The sequence below is a fragment of the Primulina eburnea genome, chromosome 4, assembly GCF_022965805.1.
Source record: "Primulina eburnea isolate SZY01 chromosome 4, ASM2296580v1, whole genome shotgun sequence".
NCBI classification, from domain to species: Eukaryota; Viridiplantae; Streptophyta; class Magnoliopsida; order Lamiales; family Gesneriaceae; genus Primulina; species Primulina eburnea.
The window spans coordinates 35,518,810-35,539,012 of record NC_133104.1 but is presented as its reverse complement, the minus strand read 5'-3'; the positions used below and the strand labels follow the sequence as shown (position 1 = coordinate 35,539,012).

At 36.5% G+C, this 20,203-nt stretch overlaps 2 protein-coding genes across 6 annotated transcripts; both read left to right on the top strand.

Annotated features, from left to right (window-relative positions):
• Positions 1-2,660: 2,660 nt before the first annotated feature.
• Positions 2,661-5,954, top strand: LOC140831006 (protein KINASE OF THE OUTER CHLOROPLAST MEMBRANE 1-like). Of its 5 annotated transcripts, none has more exons than XM_073194658.1 (6): positions 2,672-2,791; positions 2,985-3,069; positions 3,418-3,784; positions 3,869-3,960; positions 4,054-4,527; positions 4,814-5,954. In XM_073194658.1, the coding sequence occupies exons 3-6, from the start codon at positions 3,422-3,424 to the stop codon at positions 5,742-5,744; spliced, it is 1,860 nt and encodes a 619-aa protein (XP_073050759.1). In that variant the 5' UTR covers positions 2,672-2,791; positions 2,985-3,069; positions 3,418-3,421; the 3' UTR covers positions 5,745-5,954. The 5 variants fall into 5 exon arrangements, with proteins under 5 accessions (XP_073050761.1, XP_073050762.1, XP_073050758.1 ...); XM_073194659.1 differs by having other exon boundaries at positions 2,673-2,791; positions 2,996-3,069; XM_073194660.1 differs by lacking the exon at positions 2,985-3,069 and having other exon boundaries at positions 2,661-2,791.
• Positions 5,955-16,950: 10,996 nt separating this feature from the next.
• LOC140830238 (uncharacterized) lies at positions 16,951-19,938 on the top strand. Its single transcript, XM_073193521.1, has 7 exons — positions 16,951-17,486; positions 17,637-17,733; positions 17,863-17,937; positions 18,001-18,240; positions 18,385-18,456; positions 19,270-19,488; positions 19,588-19,938. Exons 1-7 carry the CDS (start codon positions 16,951-16,953, stop codon positions 19,936-19,938), a joined length of 1,590 nt encoding a protein of 529 aa, XP_073049622.1.
• The last annotated feature ends 265 nt before the right edge of the window (positions 19,939-20,203 follow it).

Here is a 20,203-nt window from a genome sequence, read left to right as displayed (position 1 = left end):
GCCTAGATAGGCCAACCCAAGCAGATTGGGGGCCTATGCGGGCCTGTCCGAGGTGGGCTTGGGTTGCCCAGCGAGTCTGGAAAGAAAATTAAAAAAAAACTTTTTTTAATTATAGATTTATGGTGATATATATATTTTTTAATAAAAGTTGTGAATTTTTTATTAATTACTTTGTATAAAATATAGACGTGTGAAATCAATAATTATAATTTTTTTTATATTTTTAAAAATATTTATTTATTTATGAAATGAAAATTTTAATTAATTATAATATTATTTATTTATTTATTTTTATTTTTTGGGCTGGGTTGGGTTAGAGATTTCCAGACCGTCGGGATGACCGGAGATTGGCTCGTTTTACAGCCATAGTTTTGACCAACTAGGACATTTAATAGTAGGTGTTTGAGTGGGATGCTCTGGCTCAACTGGTTAAAACTTCTACTGATAGATTTATCTAACTAGGATATTTTCTAGACAATCTAATTATATATATATATATATATATATATATATATATATATATATATATATATATATATATATATCATATGTAGATAATGTGATCTTATCTAGTTATAAATTTATTAGGATACTCTGGTCCAATGAGTTAAAATTTCTACTAGGTGTTTTGTTTTTATTAGGAAACATACTAGTTAGAGTTTTACAAGAATACTCCAAGTTTATTCCATCAAACAATCAATGATCATGTTTTTATCGTAATCCCGATTAACGATCGAAATCACTGATGTGTCGAGGGTACAAAGATCCTTATAATGATGCAAAGTCAAACTTTTCGAAAACCACTGAGCTAGGTATAATTTTTACTAACTCAATTTTGAAAGCTTCTAATTTTGGAACTCTTCAACAAAATTTCAGGCAATTTCACTCTCTTCACAAGTTTAGTAATCATGCTAACCCTCAAAACTTCCAAATATAAAATCCACTTATATACCTCTTTATAAGCCAAATGTTTTATCTCCATCAAACTTAGTCATCAAATTCAACTTCTTGAATTTGTCTATCTCAACGAGAACACATAATTCAATAATTGTATGACCCTCAACGATTAAGAGATACAGCTAGTCGTGGGTTCACAACTCATATAATTCGAGACAACACTTATCTCTTATACGAGCTTGCAATTGTTAGCCCCATTGTATGTATAAACCTCTTGGTCACAAGAAAGTCAGACATCATGTCATTTACACCCCTCGAATCACGATAAGAACGCCTAGTAGAATCTCCCCGTGATTCCCTAGATATCACTTATAGTGTATGCAAGAACCAGTAGGTCATGATTTGCGTACAATACGGTCCTTTCAACTCATATATCTCAATCGAATCTGCAACCATTGGTTTATCAAATGTTGCATACGAATTTGATAACGATGTGATGTATATTTGAGTAATCATATATCGTATGTGCAACTAGGAAACCACTTTACTCTGAAGCGCATTTCTTATTCAGGCCAGATATTCATTTCACTACTAGTTCATCAGATCATATAGCATATTATAACCACAAGTGAGCGGTGAATCCCTAAGTATAATGCATCGACTTCTATGTATGTCGAAACTGAACTCAACCTCGTCACTTGATGACCTTCACGAAGTCGGCAAACGAGTCAAAGTACACACTAGTACGTAGAGCCTCTATATTGTCTCGGGTCAAAGGACTAATCGGTAAACGATTCAAAGTACAACACTGGTACGTAGAGCCTCTATGTTGTCTCGGGTCAAAGGACTAATGATGTGCAACCATAATCGCATATTTATCCGCTCGATAAATGATAATCATTTGAAAAGTCCAAGTGAAAGTTATTCAGTAACTCATCATATGAGCATTCATCATGTATGATGAGACATTTCCATGTCTCTACTAATAAACGTGGCATATAACATTAAAGATGTTAGTCTCGAGTTCGAGCGACCTTTATCCTCAATTTAGGCGGTTGAATTGACTATGAATGAATTTAGAATATAAATATTTTTTAGATGAGTTTTATGATCGTTGTGACTTGTATGATCTCATTATATTATATTATATTATAATATATTCAAAAAAATTATCTAGACAGCTTGTATGAGTATGTATATATAAGTAAATGATATAATATATTTATATGTAAAATATTATTTACATAAAAAAATTCATTATATAAAAGTCAATAAAATTCAAATCACAATTAGCTTCCTACTGTCACAAATTGAACATAATTTTTCTCACTAAATCAAAATGGGATCATCCATTGAAAGAAGAGCAGTGTGCTTCACCGCTTAGACAAATGCTAGTGCATCTAACTCTACCATCCAACTTGTCCATCCAAAGTTAACAACATGTGACACTTCCTCCTTAATAATGTACCAAAATATATAAACCGTGGTTTTGGGCTATTGGCATCAACGTCCCAATAATCTCAAGTTGCAATGTTAGTTTCCAAATTTTTTTTAACAAAAATAATAATAAACTGTAATAAGAAAAATAAGAGGAAATTAAAGAAAAAATAATAATACTGTAATAAGAAAAATAAGAATAAATTAAAGAAAAGAAAAGAAAAGAAAAGAAATGCGATATATTCGTTTGTGCAGCGAAGAATTGGCGTACGTAGACCACACCGTTTTCATGGAGATGACTTCTTACTCTCTCCCCCCCTGTTTTCTTTATATATATGTATATAATTTAGTTACGTTGATTTACTTACAGGTCTCAATTTCTTGAAATTAATTTCTTGTGTTTCTTTCATTTCATCCTTTTTCATCTCGATCTTTTTCTGCTTCCGACAATCGCTCGGTAAGTGATCTGGACTGGTCGATTTAGTCTCGCTTATACTCTCACATTGGTATGCCTCTGTTTTTTGTATGTTTATGGGTTTGAAATTTTTTTTCCATGGTTGATTCTGGAAATTTACACCGGGGCTTCGAATTTTCTGTTTTTTTTAATGGATTTGGTTGCGAACGGAATGCAAAAAATGATGGGTTTTTAGCTAAATAGCAGCGCATAAACATGAATTTCTGATGAAACCGAGGAAGACGACTGTGAGCTAGAGTTGAAGATTGAGTTATTCCCTGGTATGAACGCTTTCTTTACCAAACTCAAAAAGGAGAGATGAATTTTGGAGATTGTGGTTATAGGAAAAGGATCTTTGTTGGGTCTTGCTTTGCTGTGTTTTTCTTGATTGCTTCCTCTCTTTTTTTTCTTTTTTCTTTAAATTTCAACACCTGAAGTATATATTTAACCATTCGACCAGAAGTAGTAGTGGATCGTTGGCGTTAAAATGGGGAAATCCAAGGACTATGTTTTATTATCCATACTAATGTTACTATAAAACTTGGTTCTATTAGTTTTCTCTGTATTCCAAGCTTATGGCTACGGCAGAGATGTCAGCTCATATATATTTTTTGTCATCAATATTCTAGGACAATGGCTGGACAAGTTGCTAATCGACCAGCATCTCCATTTGATTTTGAGATTATTGAAGGAGATCCTGGTGACAGCAGTACCGTCATAAGATCATCTAACAGGATAAATCCATGGATTGACCCTGCCAAAATAAAACTCGGGCACAGAATTGGTAGAGGGCCTTTTGGTGATGTTTGGCTGGCAACTCATCATCGTTCATCAGAGGACTATGAAGAGTATCATGAAGTTGCTGTTAAAATGTTACGGCCCATCAAGAAAGATAGCATTGGAGATGCCTTGAACAAGTTGGATTATCTGATGTCCAAATGCCAAGGACTGGAAACAGTTATTTGGCTTTATGGACTTTCTGTTATAAATAAGAAAGTGAGTTTGTTGATCGAACTTGCATTATAATGCCTAGAATCTGGTTAGTCACGATATAATGTTCAGTGTGTTCATTTCTTCTAGATATGCATCATCATGAAATTTTACGAGGGCTCACTTGGAGACAAAATGGCTCGACTTAAAGGGGGAAAGCTGTCATTAAGTGATGTTTTGAGGTTATATCTATATTATTAGGAAATAATCTTTTAATAGTGTTGCATGATAGTGTTTTGTAACTTTTCCGTCTTCCCCCGTTATTATTTCTATAGATATGGAGCAGATCTTGCTCAAGGAGTAATGGACCTGCACGCTAAAGGGATTATTATTCTGAATCTTAAACCTTGTAATTTCCTTTTAAATGGGAATGACCAGGCCATTGTTGGGGATGTTGGTATACCATATGCGCTGTTAGGGATATCATTGCCAAGTTCAGACATGGCTCGAAGACTTGGTACTCCCAATTACATGGCTCCAGAACAATGGGAGCCGGAAGTAAGAGGTCCTATATCTGTTGAAACTGATTCATGGGGATTTGGTTGTAGCATATTGGAGATGCTAACTGGAGTTCCGCCTTGGAATGGAAAATCTGTTAATGAAATGTACAAACTGGTTGTAAACAAGCAAGAAAAACCTCCTATTCCCAGTGGGCTTCCTCCTGCAGTTGAGAATGTCATTATAGGTTGCTTCGAGTATGATTTCAGGGGTCGCCCTGTAATGGCAGATATTTTGCATGCATTTAAAAGGTATCTTCAGTTATTGTTGCTCGAATGAAAATATTCCTCTAGGGCTTTCAAAGTACCTTACATGTGCTAAGATTATTATCAATCTCTGTTATACAACATTGAAGTGCCACTCATGCAAGGAGTCTGGTAGAAGAGTTTTAATGTCAAGTGAATCTGTAGGACCTTTTTTTTTTATTAACTTTCAGATAAATGTACTTGCGTGAGCCTATCTCTGCTAAATGTTTTTCTCTTCCTAGTGATATTTTGAAATATTTCGAAGCCAACTTCTATTTTGCTGAATTAACAGTTCACAGAATGCAGTCTATCAGGATGGAGTCTGGACAGGTATTGGAAGTAGAATGATTAGGGATAAACCAGGTGGTGTTGGTTATACTGAATGGTTTCTTGCGAAGGATCACCTCCAAGTGCTTGACACCGTTCGATCAAGGAAATCACCTAACTCCCACAACCTGGTTAATATGAATATCCCAGAGGGGTCTGTAGTTGGTCTGGAACGTGACAGTGACCAAGATGGTTATGTTTTAGTGAGGGTGCATGGCATCCATGACCCGATAAGGGTTCATGTTTCGACATTAGAAAGGGTCACATTTGGACTGGCTGCTGGAGATTGGGTTCGATTGAGGAAAGAAGATAAGAAGCATTTACGTGTGGGTGTTCTTCATTCCATCAACCGTGATGGAAGAGTAGACGTTGCATTTATAGGATTAGAGACTCTTTGGAAGGGTAACTACTCGGAAATACAGATGGCAAAACCTTATTGCGTGGGGCAGTTTGTGAAGCTGAAATCCAGTGTGTTTAGCCCTCGGTTTGAATGGCCTCGAAAAAGAGGTGGGGAGTGGGCAACAGGGAGAATTTGTCGAGTGCTTCCAAATGGCTGCCTCATAGTCAAGTTTCCTGGTAGATTGACAATTGGTGATGAGGAGAGCAGTTTCTTGGCTGATCCAGCTGAAGCAGAACTAATTTCATTTGACACTTGCCCCACCGTGGTTAAGAAGTATCAACATCTAGAAGATTTTCACTGGGCTATCAGGCCTATACTAATTGCATTAGGTCTATTTACTGCAATGAAGTTCGGCCTTTTCGTTGGTAAGAAAGTGGGGAGATCAAAGGCAAAGAAAGAAAAAGCTGGGGTTCAAAATGAGAACCAAACTCTGGATGGACAGAATTCCAGCAACACTGCATGGCGTCCTCCAAAGGTTGCTAACATCTTCAGATAAGGTGTCACCATATCTGAAAAACGTCACTTATTGTACAGTTCTTATGTATTTTTACCATGAACCTTCTCTGCTTCGGATCCCAGCTCCCTTTTCTCTGCGGTTCTTTACTTTGGACTGGAGTGGTTAAAATAGTGAAGTTGTAAATTGAATGTCTGTGTTTCCTTTACCTCTACTATGTGAGCTTGTAGTAGTTCGTGTGAGCGCTTTTTCAATTTCCTGTTAGTTACTGTCAGCTTTATTTTGCACGTACACGACTAAAATAAACGAATTACAGTATGTTTTCGGACGTTTTGGAGCCCAATATAGAATCGTTTCTGTAAAAATTAAGTCAATAGATTTTCATATGCATGTAATCTCATTTACCTCGAGATTCTTATGTCGAGGATGTTATTGCATATGCTGGCACATGGAGTAATTGGCGATTTGGTTTTCAATGTTTTGGAAATTTTCAGTTTAGGCCTTTTCTTTCCCAGTGTTCTAATTAGTCCTTTTAGTTACCAGTTATGTCCAAATTATCATTTTACTTTTTATTTTTAACATCATAACTTTGTTTCGTTTCCTATCTCAAGATATATGATAATGAAATTAATTTTGAAAATAATATGAGGGGTTAAAAGTTTGGTAATTTTATTCGGATATATTAATATTATTAAAATAGTAACTTCATATAAAAGGAGAGAAAATTGTTTAGTTACTTATTATATAAAGAGAAATACGACAAATTTATTTGAAAGAAATGAAGAAATGGTCGGTAACTTCAACTTCTTTATGCCTTACATTTATAGAAATCCCATCGGATTTGAAATTCAGACTTCAAACTTGTGAATAATTTTTTGAATTATTGATGCTATTTGTGGCCGCCAATATCTTGTAGTGAGTATACCACTTAGTTAGTGGTTCATCCACCATTTAGTGGAGTTGTTGGCTCATATGTTTCCTTTAACTTTGTCGAAAAATCTTTTGCTTTGTTGTGGTCATTGAGGAATACGTAACTTATGTGCTTTAACTTGGAATTGTATCCGCATTATGTTTTTTGTCTAATCTGGACCGAAAACCCTTCCCAAATTCTGGCTTTTTTGATTCGGGCATTCTAGGCCGATTTTTTTTGCTCATCTTCCCACATGAGTCATGTTACATAATTTCCTAGCGATTTTTTCCTCTCTCCGACAGCTTGCTATTCCATAAAAGATTTATTTTCTTTTCAAATATATATTATGCAAAATTTGTAGTCTTTCCTATCATAATATTCAAATTTTGATAAAATTTAAATGGAAACTTGACTTTGTCAATCTCAGTGAGGCGGACTCATAATCCTCATGATCTTCTGGTGGAGATTTCGTCTTTAGTGAGTGGTGAAACAAGATATGTTTCATTCTCTGGAGGATCCTTGATGAAATTCTGAATATTCATGTCTGTTCTACTTAGCTTGATGAAGTGCAAAGCTTCGTGTGAGCATTTTCTCGCTGATTCTGGTGCTGCCTAAAAAAATAGAGTTCCAGATATGGACAAATAATTATTATTTGCCAATATTTCATGAACAACTTCCTGAATCCACTTAGATAGTACATATATTTATGGCGAAATTGGTTGATGTGGTATAGAGTGAGGCAAGAGCTCCAAATTCATATCATAGATTGACATCTTTAGCATATGAATTTGTTTTCATCTATATCCTCACATATTTTCCTAATATATCAACCCAAATATTGGTTGTGTTTATTTATGTTCTGATTTTTAATTTCTCTCAGTTCTGCTGATATGTTTGAAATGGAGAAACTGAAAACTCATTTGTATTAACCTTAAATTTTTCCTCGTCTATTTGAGGTGTAAGGTTGATCTCTCCTTCTTCAATCCCTACGGTGAATGATTGATTGAAAGCTCCAGATAAGGATCGGAAGATTCAATCTTGCTCGATCCGACTCATCTAAGGATGATCCCGACTTAGAACTTATTCCAGGGGTACTTGAATTCCCTACTCTTGTTATAGAATTCTGTACTCGAAAACTCTTTTTTTAGAAGCCAATGATTTCTTAATAGCTTGGATGATATCATTTTGCAGTACACACATAACTGAGCATAAACTGTAAACATGTAATTCGATCAGAGATAGTGCTCTTATCAACTTGTTGTAGTCTACCCACAACTTATGAATTTATGAAAAGCTTATTAAAATCGTTTTGGCATATCAGTAAGCTACGTGAGTAGCTTCGTAGTCATTCCAGGGTAAGATCATTGGCATGATCTTAAATGGATATTTTGATATCTTAAGGGCTCTCTTAATCATGGTCTCAGATTTAAAGACATGAAGGATGAATCAAGAACAACCACTGCTTTGTTGACTCGGACTTTGCCGGCAGTATTGATTAAAGAAAATATCTTATTTGATATATCTTTACATTGAATGATACCGCGGTTAGTCGGAAAGCCATGTTGCAACCGGTTGTAGCACTATCGAGTACAAAGACAGAAAATATAGTTGTCATTGAGGCAGTTAAAGAAGCAATATGGTTTAAGGGGTTCATGAAGGATCTGGGACTAAATCAGGATCGTGATGATATTCACTATGACAATCGAAGTGTTGTCCATCTATCAAATAACCATGTGCTCCACAAACAACCAAGCACGTGGATGTGAAACTACATTTTGTGAGGGACATAATAGATTCCAGAAGTGTACATGATACGATGCTGGGAAGTGGAAACCAATAAAGGTTAACACATATGAAAAGATGATTAAATAATAATAGAATGAAATGTTAAGCCTCATTGTGTATGCAAGCAAATAATTGTGTAAAGCGTAGAAGAGAAAACATGATTTTACTTCTAAGGCAATTAAAGCAACAAACTTTGTAATGGACTATAAATAGTGAAATTAAAATAAGGAAAAAGAGAGAAAATAATTGTTGACTCTACTCTCAGATCTTCTTTGTTCTTCTTCTAAAATTGTCTACTCCCTCTGTGAAGTCTTTTTCCTTATCGTGTTAACAGCTCGAGATCGAATCAACTGAAGTGGTGCTCTAACATTGGTGCTCTCGTCTTCAATGGCGGAAGGAACTAGGTTTGCTTGATTGGAGGAAAATCTAGGGAAGCTTGATGCACTTCAGGAATCACAGGCGATTTTTATTGAAAAGCAGAATTTGAGTCTAGATTCATTGACAACTTCGGTGAAGGAGCTTACAGTTGGATTACATGCACTCTACGGTCCAGGAGCGTTAACTCCCTGAAATTAGTCTTCATGCCATGGCTGGTCAAGTTTGTTCTAGGACTTTACGACTTAAAGGTAAGATTTCAAGGCTACCGGTGCAAATACTAGTTGATGGGGGGAGTACACACAATCTTGTCAAGTTTTTGAAGATTCCTATTGTTGCTTCATCTTAGTTTTCAGTTTTGATTGGCCATTCAGCCCTTTTAATTGTGTTTAATGTCATTCAGGAGACCATAAACATGGCTGAAAATTTTGTGTAATCCCCACCTTTTCTAACCTATAAACAACCTCCCCCCAAGAGTTGAAGGAAACCACACCAAAACAAGGCACAAAGTTAGCCAATTTTTGAACTCCCTAGCTGCTATTTTCAAGCCTCGGTTTACCTCCGTCCTACCCACATTCCGTCCCAAATTTTGAGCTAAAGTTGCTGCTCAAGTGCTGCCACTATCCTAAATCCATTCATAGTGTTCGAAATTCCAGAAACTTGCTTTGGCTTGCAACAACCAAGTCTTGTACGAGTTCGAGTGGAATTCCTGCCACAAGTTCCTCACGGTTTAATCCAAAGAAGAGAAAAGTAAGTAGGTTTATTACTGTTTTAAAAATGATATACGTATGTCTTTGAAAATTCGATCGACATGATATATTCGTTTCTATTTGTTATGAAAATCCTCGAACAATTTGTTGTTTGATATTAGTTATAATATTTGAAAGCATGTTCGAAACATTTGAAATGTACAGTAATAATTCGAATTAGAAATGGCAAGGAATTCTTATATTTTATATGTTTTGTTTAGGCCTTGATGCGGTGGGAGATAGTAACCGTTCATTTGGCCTCACCCATAGAAGAGTAACATAGAGGGGACTGATCAGTAAACCATGAAAATAAGATGATTTTCAGTGTTATGTTTGTATTTTGTTCATATTCGATTCAACATGCTTATTATTGAAATTATGATAATGTATCTGTATAATTATAACTTTTATATTTGTTATGCACGATCGACCCTCATTTACTGAGTATTTCCCCAAATACTCACCCCTTACATTCTCACCCCAGATAAGAGCGAGAAACAAATCGAAGATAAAGAACAAGAATATTTTTGGGGATGGTGATAAAGCCAATACAATTCAAGACCAGACTTGTTATTCTGTCTTTAGTTATATTATCGTGTTTTACGTTTCCGCATTTCATTTTAATTGCATTGTAAAGACGATTATTGATTTATGTAATAGACTAGTCTTTGGCTATTTGATGTACTACGTTGCTTGTTGTTATATTATTTTAAATTGTTAAACAATACCGATTGCACATCTCGGTTTCGGGCATGACATTTTAGTGGTATCAGAGCCGCCAGTTCCAAAATCCGACTGGAATTTTCCCGACGTGCATATATTACAAATAAAAATGATATCAAAAGAAAAATCTAGTTACCAAGTAACTTAGGACTCTTAATTAGACTTTTCAGCGCAATGGGCGCTGGGGCGGTATAGTTTGACCGCCATGGCGCGTAGGGTTCTGGAATCTACAACTTTAGACAGCACAAGGGGCACTGGGGCGGTATTTTTTGACCGCCCTAACACAGAGGGTTCTGGAAATCTGTGATCTTGGACAGCGTTTGGGGTGCTTGGGAGGTATTATTTGGCCGCCCTAGCGCGGAGCTCTCAGGTTCAGTCTTGTTTTGGCCTTCTTTTCATAATCTAGAACATGAATAACATTTAAATATCTTCCAACTTCATTGCTATGTATGATGAATTCTTTGAAGACTCGAATCCTGCTTGTACGATCTTGACAACGCAACTGTCTAGCGTGCCCGGCCAGATTCATATAAAAAATTTCTAAACTTTCTATTCTTGGAAATTTTCTCGAGAAATCCTACCGGGTGTCGAAATACTTTAAACTATCCGTTAATGTTGCTATAGATCTAATTCTATTGTTCTAAGCCTTTCCATCTATTTTTATTTTAGGAAATGACTTCAAATTCTTCTATGCCTTGCACTCGGACCACCGCTCGCATGAATGTTATACCCGTCCCTGAAAAGGATACCATTAAGGACCTCCGAGCATCTCTCGCCCGAGAACAAAAAAACAATGGGAAACTAATTGCAACTCTACATACTCTGCAAGAAGAAAAGCACGAGATGGAGGAACATACATCTCATCTCAAGGCTCTCTTGGAGAAGACCTCTTTTATAGCGGTCCAACAACATCAGAAGGATACAGTGATCATTCAAGAACTGCTAGATATGGTGCAGCATCTGGCTATTCATAACGAACACTTACAGAATCAGGTTCAACAACTTCAGGATGCCCTTATCGACTTGTAACCTGAAATAGAACCAATAGAAGAGCTGATGGAAGACGAAACAGTAGGAGATGGCGAGATTTTAGATGATTGATGATTTAGTGTCGTGAGTATTTGTAATAACGATTTATAATCCATTTGCTTTCTCATGAATTTTCTCTCCTTTTGTGCTTCTTAAAACATTGATTTGTATTGCTTTCCATTTTTTTTTGAATCAACAAAAAATTTATTTGGTTTAATCATTGGCCGATTCCATTTCATGTTCGAACCACTAGGATTCCGTGATAATTATTGACTTAATTATATATATTAGCAAACAAATATCTTAGAAACTTGTAAACTTGTAGGACATGGACGGAAGACCAATACGAAACAACCGCAACCCGCGCTACGGAAATAACAACAACAACCAGAATAACAACGAAAATGAAGGGAATCCCCCCTCTGCCACTACCACCAGGATTGGGCCTAAGTCAAGCTGACTTAATGGCTATAGCAACTACTGTGGTCACCAAAATCCAAGGGTTGGGAAACATAAACGCCAATGGCAATCTGCCACCACCACCGGGACCTCCAGCACAAGGGGTCTAATGATTTTACCTAAGTGTATAGAAATTGAAACTGATCAGGACTCAATCTGATCAGTTATCGACCAAAAACTGAAGCTATCAAAGAATGCAAACTGAAAGTGTTAGGATCGGTTAGGAGTGAAAAAGTGTTTAGAAGAGGGGAGGTTGAATTAACACTTGACAATTTTCACAACTTTTTCAAAAAATGAATCAGTTTAGTGATAAACTGAATTCAAGAATCTTGTAGACAATGTCAATCAGTTAACTTGATAAAAGTGCAGAAATAACTGAAGGACATATAGAATAAAACTGATAAGGAAAAACACAAGATTTGTGGATGTTCAGAGATTTCACACACTCATGGTCCTTTCTATCTCGAAGATAGGATATTCACTAAAAGACTTTGATCTATACAAAGATTTGTCCAAACCCACTTTAGTTTGGACTTAACACTGCTAAGACTGAAACTCTTAGTATCAATACAATTTATCAGTACTCAACTAATGTGTAACTTCTTAGCACAACTAATCTCTGCAAGATCGAATAATACAACAATGAGTGTTTGCGCTTTAAGCTTAAATTATAGCCTGAAAGCTATGAATGTGTATACTAAACGTTAGATTTTGAGAGCTTTTAAATTTGAAAGAATATGCGCAGAGTTCTTGACTGTATTGCTTGATATCTTGGGCAACTCCGTAACTTGATTACTCTGCTTGAGCATATCTTCTCGACTATTTATAGGCTTTGCTTCCAAACGTAACAATGAATGCATTTCGAATCTTTATATCCGTTGTATATCCATTTCAAAATTCTTCTGAAAATATACACTGTAGCTTTTCTGAAATGTGGCGTTCCCACTATATGTTGTAGTCTGCTCTTGTACAATTGTCAGTTGATAGCTATGTTCCTTAACTAATGACGTGTCCAACTGATTTATCTGTTGACATAGCCGATAGGATTAACTAATTGTTGTGTAACTGATCATCCAGTTGACTACACAGTTCAGTTAGCTAAGTTCAGTTGCCTTTGATTATACACACATTAATCTTCAGTTCGGGTAACTATCAGTTTACGAATTTTTAGTTCAGTTACTTTCAGTTTTCTTGACCAGTTGTTCAATGTTTTCACGCTCAATTTGTTAAACTCCGAAATTAAGTTTCCAATAATTTCTCCCTTTTAGGTGTTTGAAAAAACTTAGAATTTACAAACTGATCAAACTAAACTCTCCGTAGATAAATAATCTTTTATTGATAACTCTTTCAATGTACAGATTCGTACAAAGAATGAAAGAATAAAAGAATTTTTGAATGAAAGAATCTTCTACTGACTGGCTGAAAAAAATCCACCAAATTTCTCAACTGAATATAAATAATGTCTTCTAACTGATCTAGACTTATTCATTTTTTTGCTATTTTATCAGCTGGTCCTTGATCAGTCGGTAGGTCTCTTCTTAGATAGTGTCTGATGTTTTCCTTCCTTTTCTCCATTTTTGTCAAACTCTTCAACCTAGCTGGATAACGCATGGACTTCCGAGGTGACATTAGATATTGCATTTATTATTTGTTCTTGCATCAGATCCATTCTTTTTATAACTACTATTTCCAAAGATTCAATGCGATTTTTGAACATGTATTGAGTCTGGAAATGTTCTTGAACCGTCACTCGATTTTTCTTTAATTGGTCTAGTTGGAGAAAATAAGGAAGTGAATCCTTTGTAACCTAGTGTAGGTTCTTCATTGTATTCTCCTTCATAGAAACAATCTTCAATGTGTGCAGCAATTTGGTTGACTTGATATCAGAATAGATGAAATCAAATGGAGAAGGTTGGACTGAATGTGTAACGTCCGAAAATCAGTCCATGTAAACCGCGTACATGAAAATGATTAAATTGCTAAAATATTTTAATTAAATGGTTTTGGATGCATGAATGATATATTTCGATTGAATAAATGATTAATTTTGTAATTTATTTGATTTCATGATTTAAAGATTTTCGGACGAATATCGGTGGTTGACCGGAACGGAGGACCGGAGATGATTAAGGTGTTAAAGATTTAAAAACTAAATTTTTATTTTTACTTAAGATAATATTTATTTTAACTATTTTAAGAATTATTGTATTTTTAAGGACAAGTTTAAATTAATTGGTGGGACAAAGGAATTTTATGTATTTTATAAGGGGATTTTGGAAATATATATTTTAAATCTTTTAATTTAAGCCTAATGATTCTATTAATTTTAATGGGCTTAATTTATTAATTAAAAATTATTGTTGATTAAGCCCATTAATTAAAAGTTAAAAAGCCTTTTTATATTTTTATTTATTTAAACCTAAACCTAAACACACACACACACCTAAACACTTACACAAACAAACATAGCGAAACACACACTAAGTTACGTAAAAATTTGGAAGAAACCAGCGGCCGAAGAAGGGAAGGAAGAAAAGGAATTTTTTGATTTTTTTCTCCTTCGTTCTTCGACTTTCTTCCTCGTTTTTCCTTCCAATAACGATCACTTGACTCCCTTGCATCCCAATGTGACATTTTGGTGGGGTTTTGACAAGAAAAAAAGGTTAAAAAAAATAAAAAATGTTTTCCGTTCGTCACCAACTTTCACCACTGATAAATTATCCTTATAATTCAGATATATTGTTAGTTTTCTTGGGCAGAATTATGCGTTTTGTTATCTTTGGTGTGTTTGCAGGAGTCTAGGTAGACCCATTACATGGGTGTGAAAAGGGAGCAAAACGACGTAGGAGAAAACAAATGAGCCATGAAGGAAGCAAGAGTCGCGCATATGCGTCGCTCAAAAGCGCGCACATGCGCGCTAGACGAGTTTCAGAAGCAACAATCAAGAAGACTCCGCGCATATGCGCCACACAAGGCGCGCGGCGCGATCTCTCAGATTTAAATAGGTTTCAGCGTGAGTAGAAAAGGGGGGTTCGGAAAATATTCTTCACAGCCGACATCAGAGAGTGAAAGGGAAAAGCGAGAGCCAACGACGGAGCGCGAAGAACAGAGATAGATAGAAGACGCTGGATCCGGACACGGAGACGCACTTTCATCTCTCGCCAACACGTTCTTGATTCGGTTTCTTACTTTTACGTTTTTAATGATTACAAAAAGGTTTTGTCTTGATTTAAATTCGAGTATGAACTAATTCTATTTTCTAGAGATTGATGTAGTCTTGGTTTACCTTATGTTATTTACGTTTTGACTTTTCATCTAATTAATTTATCGTGTTTATTTGTGATTTCTTGTCATTAATACTTGTGAACCATAATTCGATTGATCAAATAATTAAGATCTAACACTCGAGAGAGGGGATTGAAATTAGGACAGGAGAAATCACATCGTTAGATATTTATAACGTGCAAAAGACGTATAACTCTGACACATCCATAAGAAGATCCAGGTTGAATTTATTACGTGTTACTTGATTTTGAATAGACATATTAAAATCAGTAATAGGTAATACAATTCTATTTAACACTTGAAAAAGGAAATAGGGAACTTGCGAGTTCTTGGTTAGTAAACACGATGCAATTAAATGATATGTTAGTTAATTTTAATTTAGCATAGGGGAAACCAGACGAAATCATATCTATAGATTTATTTACTCAGTGAATTTCTACTGGGTGCTAGAGTTACAGGATTTGTTATTTTATTTGAATTGATTATAAACCAACTATTTGATTTGTCTAAATAAAGTCGAGCTATGTCAATTATGGTAATTAATATACAATTTTAAATAATTACTCTTCGTGGGATCGATATCTATACTCAAACCAGTACTAAAACTTGACACCGTACACTTGCGGTAGTGAAAACACGCAACAAGTTTTTGGCGCCGTTGCCGGGGAGTAAACTATTTAATTGCATATTGATATCATTACTAAGTAGTATTGATTTTAATTTAGACTGTATTTTATTTTATTTACTTTGTTAATCTATAATCTTTTTGTTTTGCAGAGCATGCGAAGATTTCAAAATCCCGACTTGCTGATTTTTGATCCGGAAATCGAAAGAACTGCCAGGAGATTAAGGAAAGAAAGGAGAGACGAAATTAAAGCAATGGCTGAAAACAGAGATAATCAGAATGAGCTCCAAAGAAAGGTGCCAATCCGGGAACATTTTCGCCCAGTCATCAACGCTCACTACTCTGGAATAGCTCGCGAAACCATTGCTGCTAACAACTTCGAGCTAAAGCCCGCGCTCATTAACATGGTTCAGCAGAACCAATTTGGAGGAGCAGCCACTGCAGATCCCCATCTTCACCTACGAACTTTTCTAGAGATTACGGACACGGTAAAAATTAATGGTTTTTCTGATGAAATTATTCGATTGCGCCTGTTTCCGTTTTCTCTTAGGGATCACGCAAGGAGTTGGCTCTGATCTTTACCTTTGGGGAGTATTACTACATGGGCAGATCTGGTTACGAAATTCTGTCAAAGTATTTTCCTCCTGCCAAGTCTGCTCAGTTGAAAATAGAGATCACCAATTTCAGGCAGAGAGAGCTCGAAGTGTTATATGAGGCTTGGGAGCGATACAAAGAATTACTCAGGAAGTGTATGAATCATGGATATGCAGATTGGGTACAAATCGAGTTATTTTACAATGGTTTGGATGGGCCAACCAGAAGAAATGCGGATGCAGCCGTCGGAGGTACAATTTTTTCTAAAACACCTGATGAGGCCTATGAATTGCTTGAACAGATGACCATTAACAGTTATCAGTGGCAGAGTGAGAGATCTGGATCAAGGAAACCTGCTAGAGTGTATGCCGTAGACCCGATCACATCACTTAGTGCACAGGTTTCAGCATTGACCGCACAGATTTCAGCAATGAACAAAGCAAGCCAATCTACGTCTGAAGTAGCACTGGTGACTGCTGAGGAAGAGCCAGTTATCGAGGAAGCTCAGTACATCAACAATCGTGGCTTTGGAGGTTATCGAGGTAATCCTCCCCCTAATACTTATCATCCAGGGTTGAGGAATCACGAGAATTTCTCCTAAGAAAAAAACAAAACGTGTTGAATCCTCCACCGGGGTTCAATACACAGAAAGGGGAAGGAAATCCATCTTTTGAAGATCTAGTTGGTACATTTGTGACTGAGTTTGGGAAGAGAATGGCGAGAACTGAGTCTCGTCTTGATAACATGGAGACACACATGGGCAATATGGATGCCACGATGAAATCCTTGGAAACACAGATTGGGCAATTATCAAATGCTTTGAAAGATCAGAATAAAGGACAGTTCCCAAGCAATACAAAGGTGAATCCTAGGGAGCAATGCAAAGCTGTCACATTGAGAAGTGGCAAGGAGATTGGAATCCCAGATCCTACTGATGAGAATGCAGAGATTTGTGTTGAGGAAAATGATGGAATGGGTGCAAGTGTTGGAGAAGAGAAAGTGGAGGAACCTAAGAAATTGATTGAGCATCAACCGTTACCAAAGTTAAATCTTCCATATCCACAAAGGTTCAAGAAGAAAGAGCCAGATGATCAGTTTGCGAAGTTCCTGGAAATTTTCAAGAAAACACACATTAACATCCCATTTGCCGATGCATTGGAGCAAATGCCCAATTATGCTAAGTTCATCAAGGATGTGATGTCCAAAAAGAGGAAACTTCAAGAATTTGAGACCGTAAAACTGACCGAAGAGTGCAGTGCAATACTCCAAAGGAAACTACCACAGAAACTCAAAGATCCAGAGAGTTTTACTATTCCTTGTGTTATATGTGGTTCTAGAGTAAATAGAGCTTTATGTGATTTGGGTGCTAGTATAAATTTAATGTCTTTTTCTATTTATAGGACTTTGGAGCTTGGTGAGGTGAAGCCTAGCACTATTACTTTACAGCTAGCGGACAGATCACTTACCTATCCACGAGGGATAGTAGAGGATGTGCTGGTAAAGGTAGACAAATTCATATTTCCTGCTGATTTTGTCATCTTAGATATGGAAGAAGACCAGAAGACTCCGCTTATCTTTGGAAGGCCATTATTAGCTACCGGGAAAGCCTTGATTGATGTGCACAAGGGTGAGCTCACATTGAGAGTAGGTGGAGAGGAAGTCGTGTTCAACATCTACAACACCATCAAAGGACCAAATGAGGTGAGTATTTGTAATAGTATTGATATAATTGATTCATGTGTATCTCATGTTGGTGCATGTAAGTTGACAAAAGACTCTTTGGAGAGATGTTTGTTGGAGTTAGCTTCTACAGTGGATGAAGAGGATTGGGATATGCGAGAGGAATTACTTGCTCTCAATGTGCTGCCTAAAGAAAAGAGTGATGCTCAGCATGAAGAGTTGCTTGAAGATGCAAGTAAAGAGATACCAAAAGCATCTCCTGAATTGAAGGATTTACCGAGTCATTTGTGCTATGCATTCTTAGACGAGAGTTCGTCACATCCGGTAATTATATCTTTTGCTCTTACTATTGGTGAAAAAGATAGGTTGTTGATAGTGTTGAGAGAATTTAAATCTGCGTTGGGATGTACAATTGCTTATATAAAGGGGATTAGCCCTACTATTTTTATGCATAAAATATTGATGCAGGAATCATATTCCCCCTATGTTAATCATCAGAAGAGGCTTAATCCAGTCATGAAAAAGGTTGTGAGGGCTGAGGTATTAAAATTGTTAAATGCCGGTGTTATTTATGCTATATCTGACAGTTCTTGGGTTTCACCAGTACAAGTAGTGCCTAAGAAGGAGGAAATAACTGTAATAAGAAATGAGAATAATGAATTGATTTCAACTCGTCCAGTGACTGGTTGGCGAGTGTGTGTAGACTACAGGAAATTGACTGATGCGACTAGGAAAGATCACTTCCCTCTTCCCTTTATTGACTAGATGCTTGATAGAGTAGGTGGTTATCACTAATATTGCTTTCTAGATGGTTATTCAGGTTACAATCAGATTGTCATAGCACCGGATGATCAAGAGAAGACTACCTTCACTTGCCTCTAAAGTACATTTGCTTTCAGGAGAATGCCATTTGGTCTTTGCAATGCACCTGCTACTTTTCAGAGGTGTATGATGGCCATATTTTCTGACATGATCGAGGAAATAATGGAAGTTTTATGGATGATATCTCTGTGTTTGGTTCATCATTTGATCATTTTTTGCAAAATCTAAAACTTGTTTAGCAGAGATGTCAGGCAAAGAATTTAGTGTTGAATTGGAAAAATGTCACTTCATGGTCTCAGAAGGCACTGTGCTTGGGCATAAAATTTCGGTTAGAGGGATAGAAGTGGACAGAGCCAAGTTGTGGCAATTGAAAATCTCCCACCGCCGAAGAATGTGAAAGGGATCCGAAGTTTCTTGGGACATGCCGGGTTCTATCGTCGTTATATTAAAGATTTCTCTAAAATTACTAGACCTTTACGTAATTTGTTAGAAAAAGATTCTACATTTATTTTCAACGATGATTGTTTGCAGGCGTTTAACAGGATCAAGACAGCGCTAATTTCTGCACCCATCATGATAGTGCCTGATTGGAAGGAGCCCTTTGAGTTCATGTGCAACGCTAGCGACTATGCTGTGGGAGCAGCATTGGGACAAAGACGATACAAGATGTTCAAAGCTACCTACTATGCAAGGCGTACACTCAATGCAGCCCAACAGAATTACACGACTACTGAGAAAGAGATGCTAGCAGTGGTGTTTGCATTCGACAAGTTCAGAACATATCTCATTGGCACAAAGGTAACGGTTTTCACTGACCATGAAACTCTTCGTTACTTGTTTGCCAAAAAGGATGCAAAGCCCAGGTTGATACGTTGGATACTCCTACTTGAAGAATTTGACTTTGAAGTCAAAGACAAGAAAGGTTGTGAGAACCAGGTGGCGGATCACTTATCACGCCTAGGGCTGGAAGAAAGAACTGAAGGTGGAGTGATAAATGAGTCGTTCCCAGACGAACAACTCTTCAAGGTAAATGTTACACATCCTTGGTTTGCAGATATAGCAAATTTTCTGGCCACGGGGGAATTACCTTCAAATTTAACTTATCACCAAAAGAAGAAATTTCTTCATGATGCCAAGTTTTATCTGTGGGACGATCCTTTCTTGTTCAAGAGATGCACTGATCAAATAACACAAAAATGATTCAGGCAGTCTATTTTTTATTGAATAATTTGTCAATTGTTAGCCCTTTGAGCCTGAATGAGAATGAGATGTGTGATTTGTTTAGTGTGAATACCCGAAAAAATGATCTGTCTGTGTTTGTTGATTGGTAAATTGAAAGTAGTCTAGAACTTGGTTTGGACCACTCTTCGAGGCAAGATACGGGTATTGTGTGACTTAGGGATGATTTAGGCGATTTTTGGAACGTTTGAGCCTTTCAAGCCTACCCATAACATCATATATACCC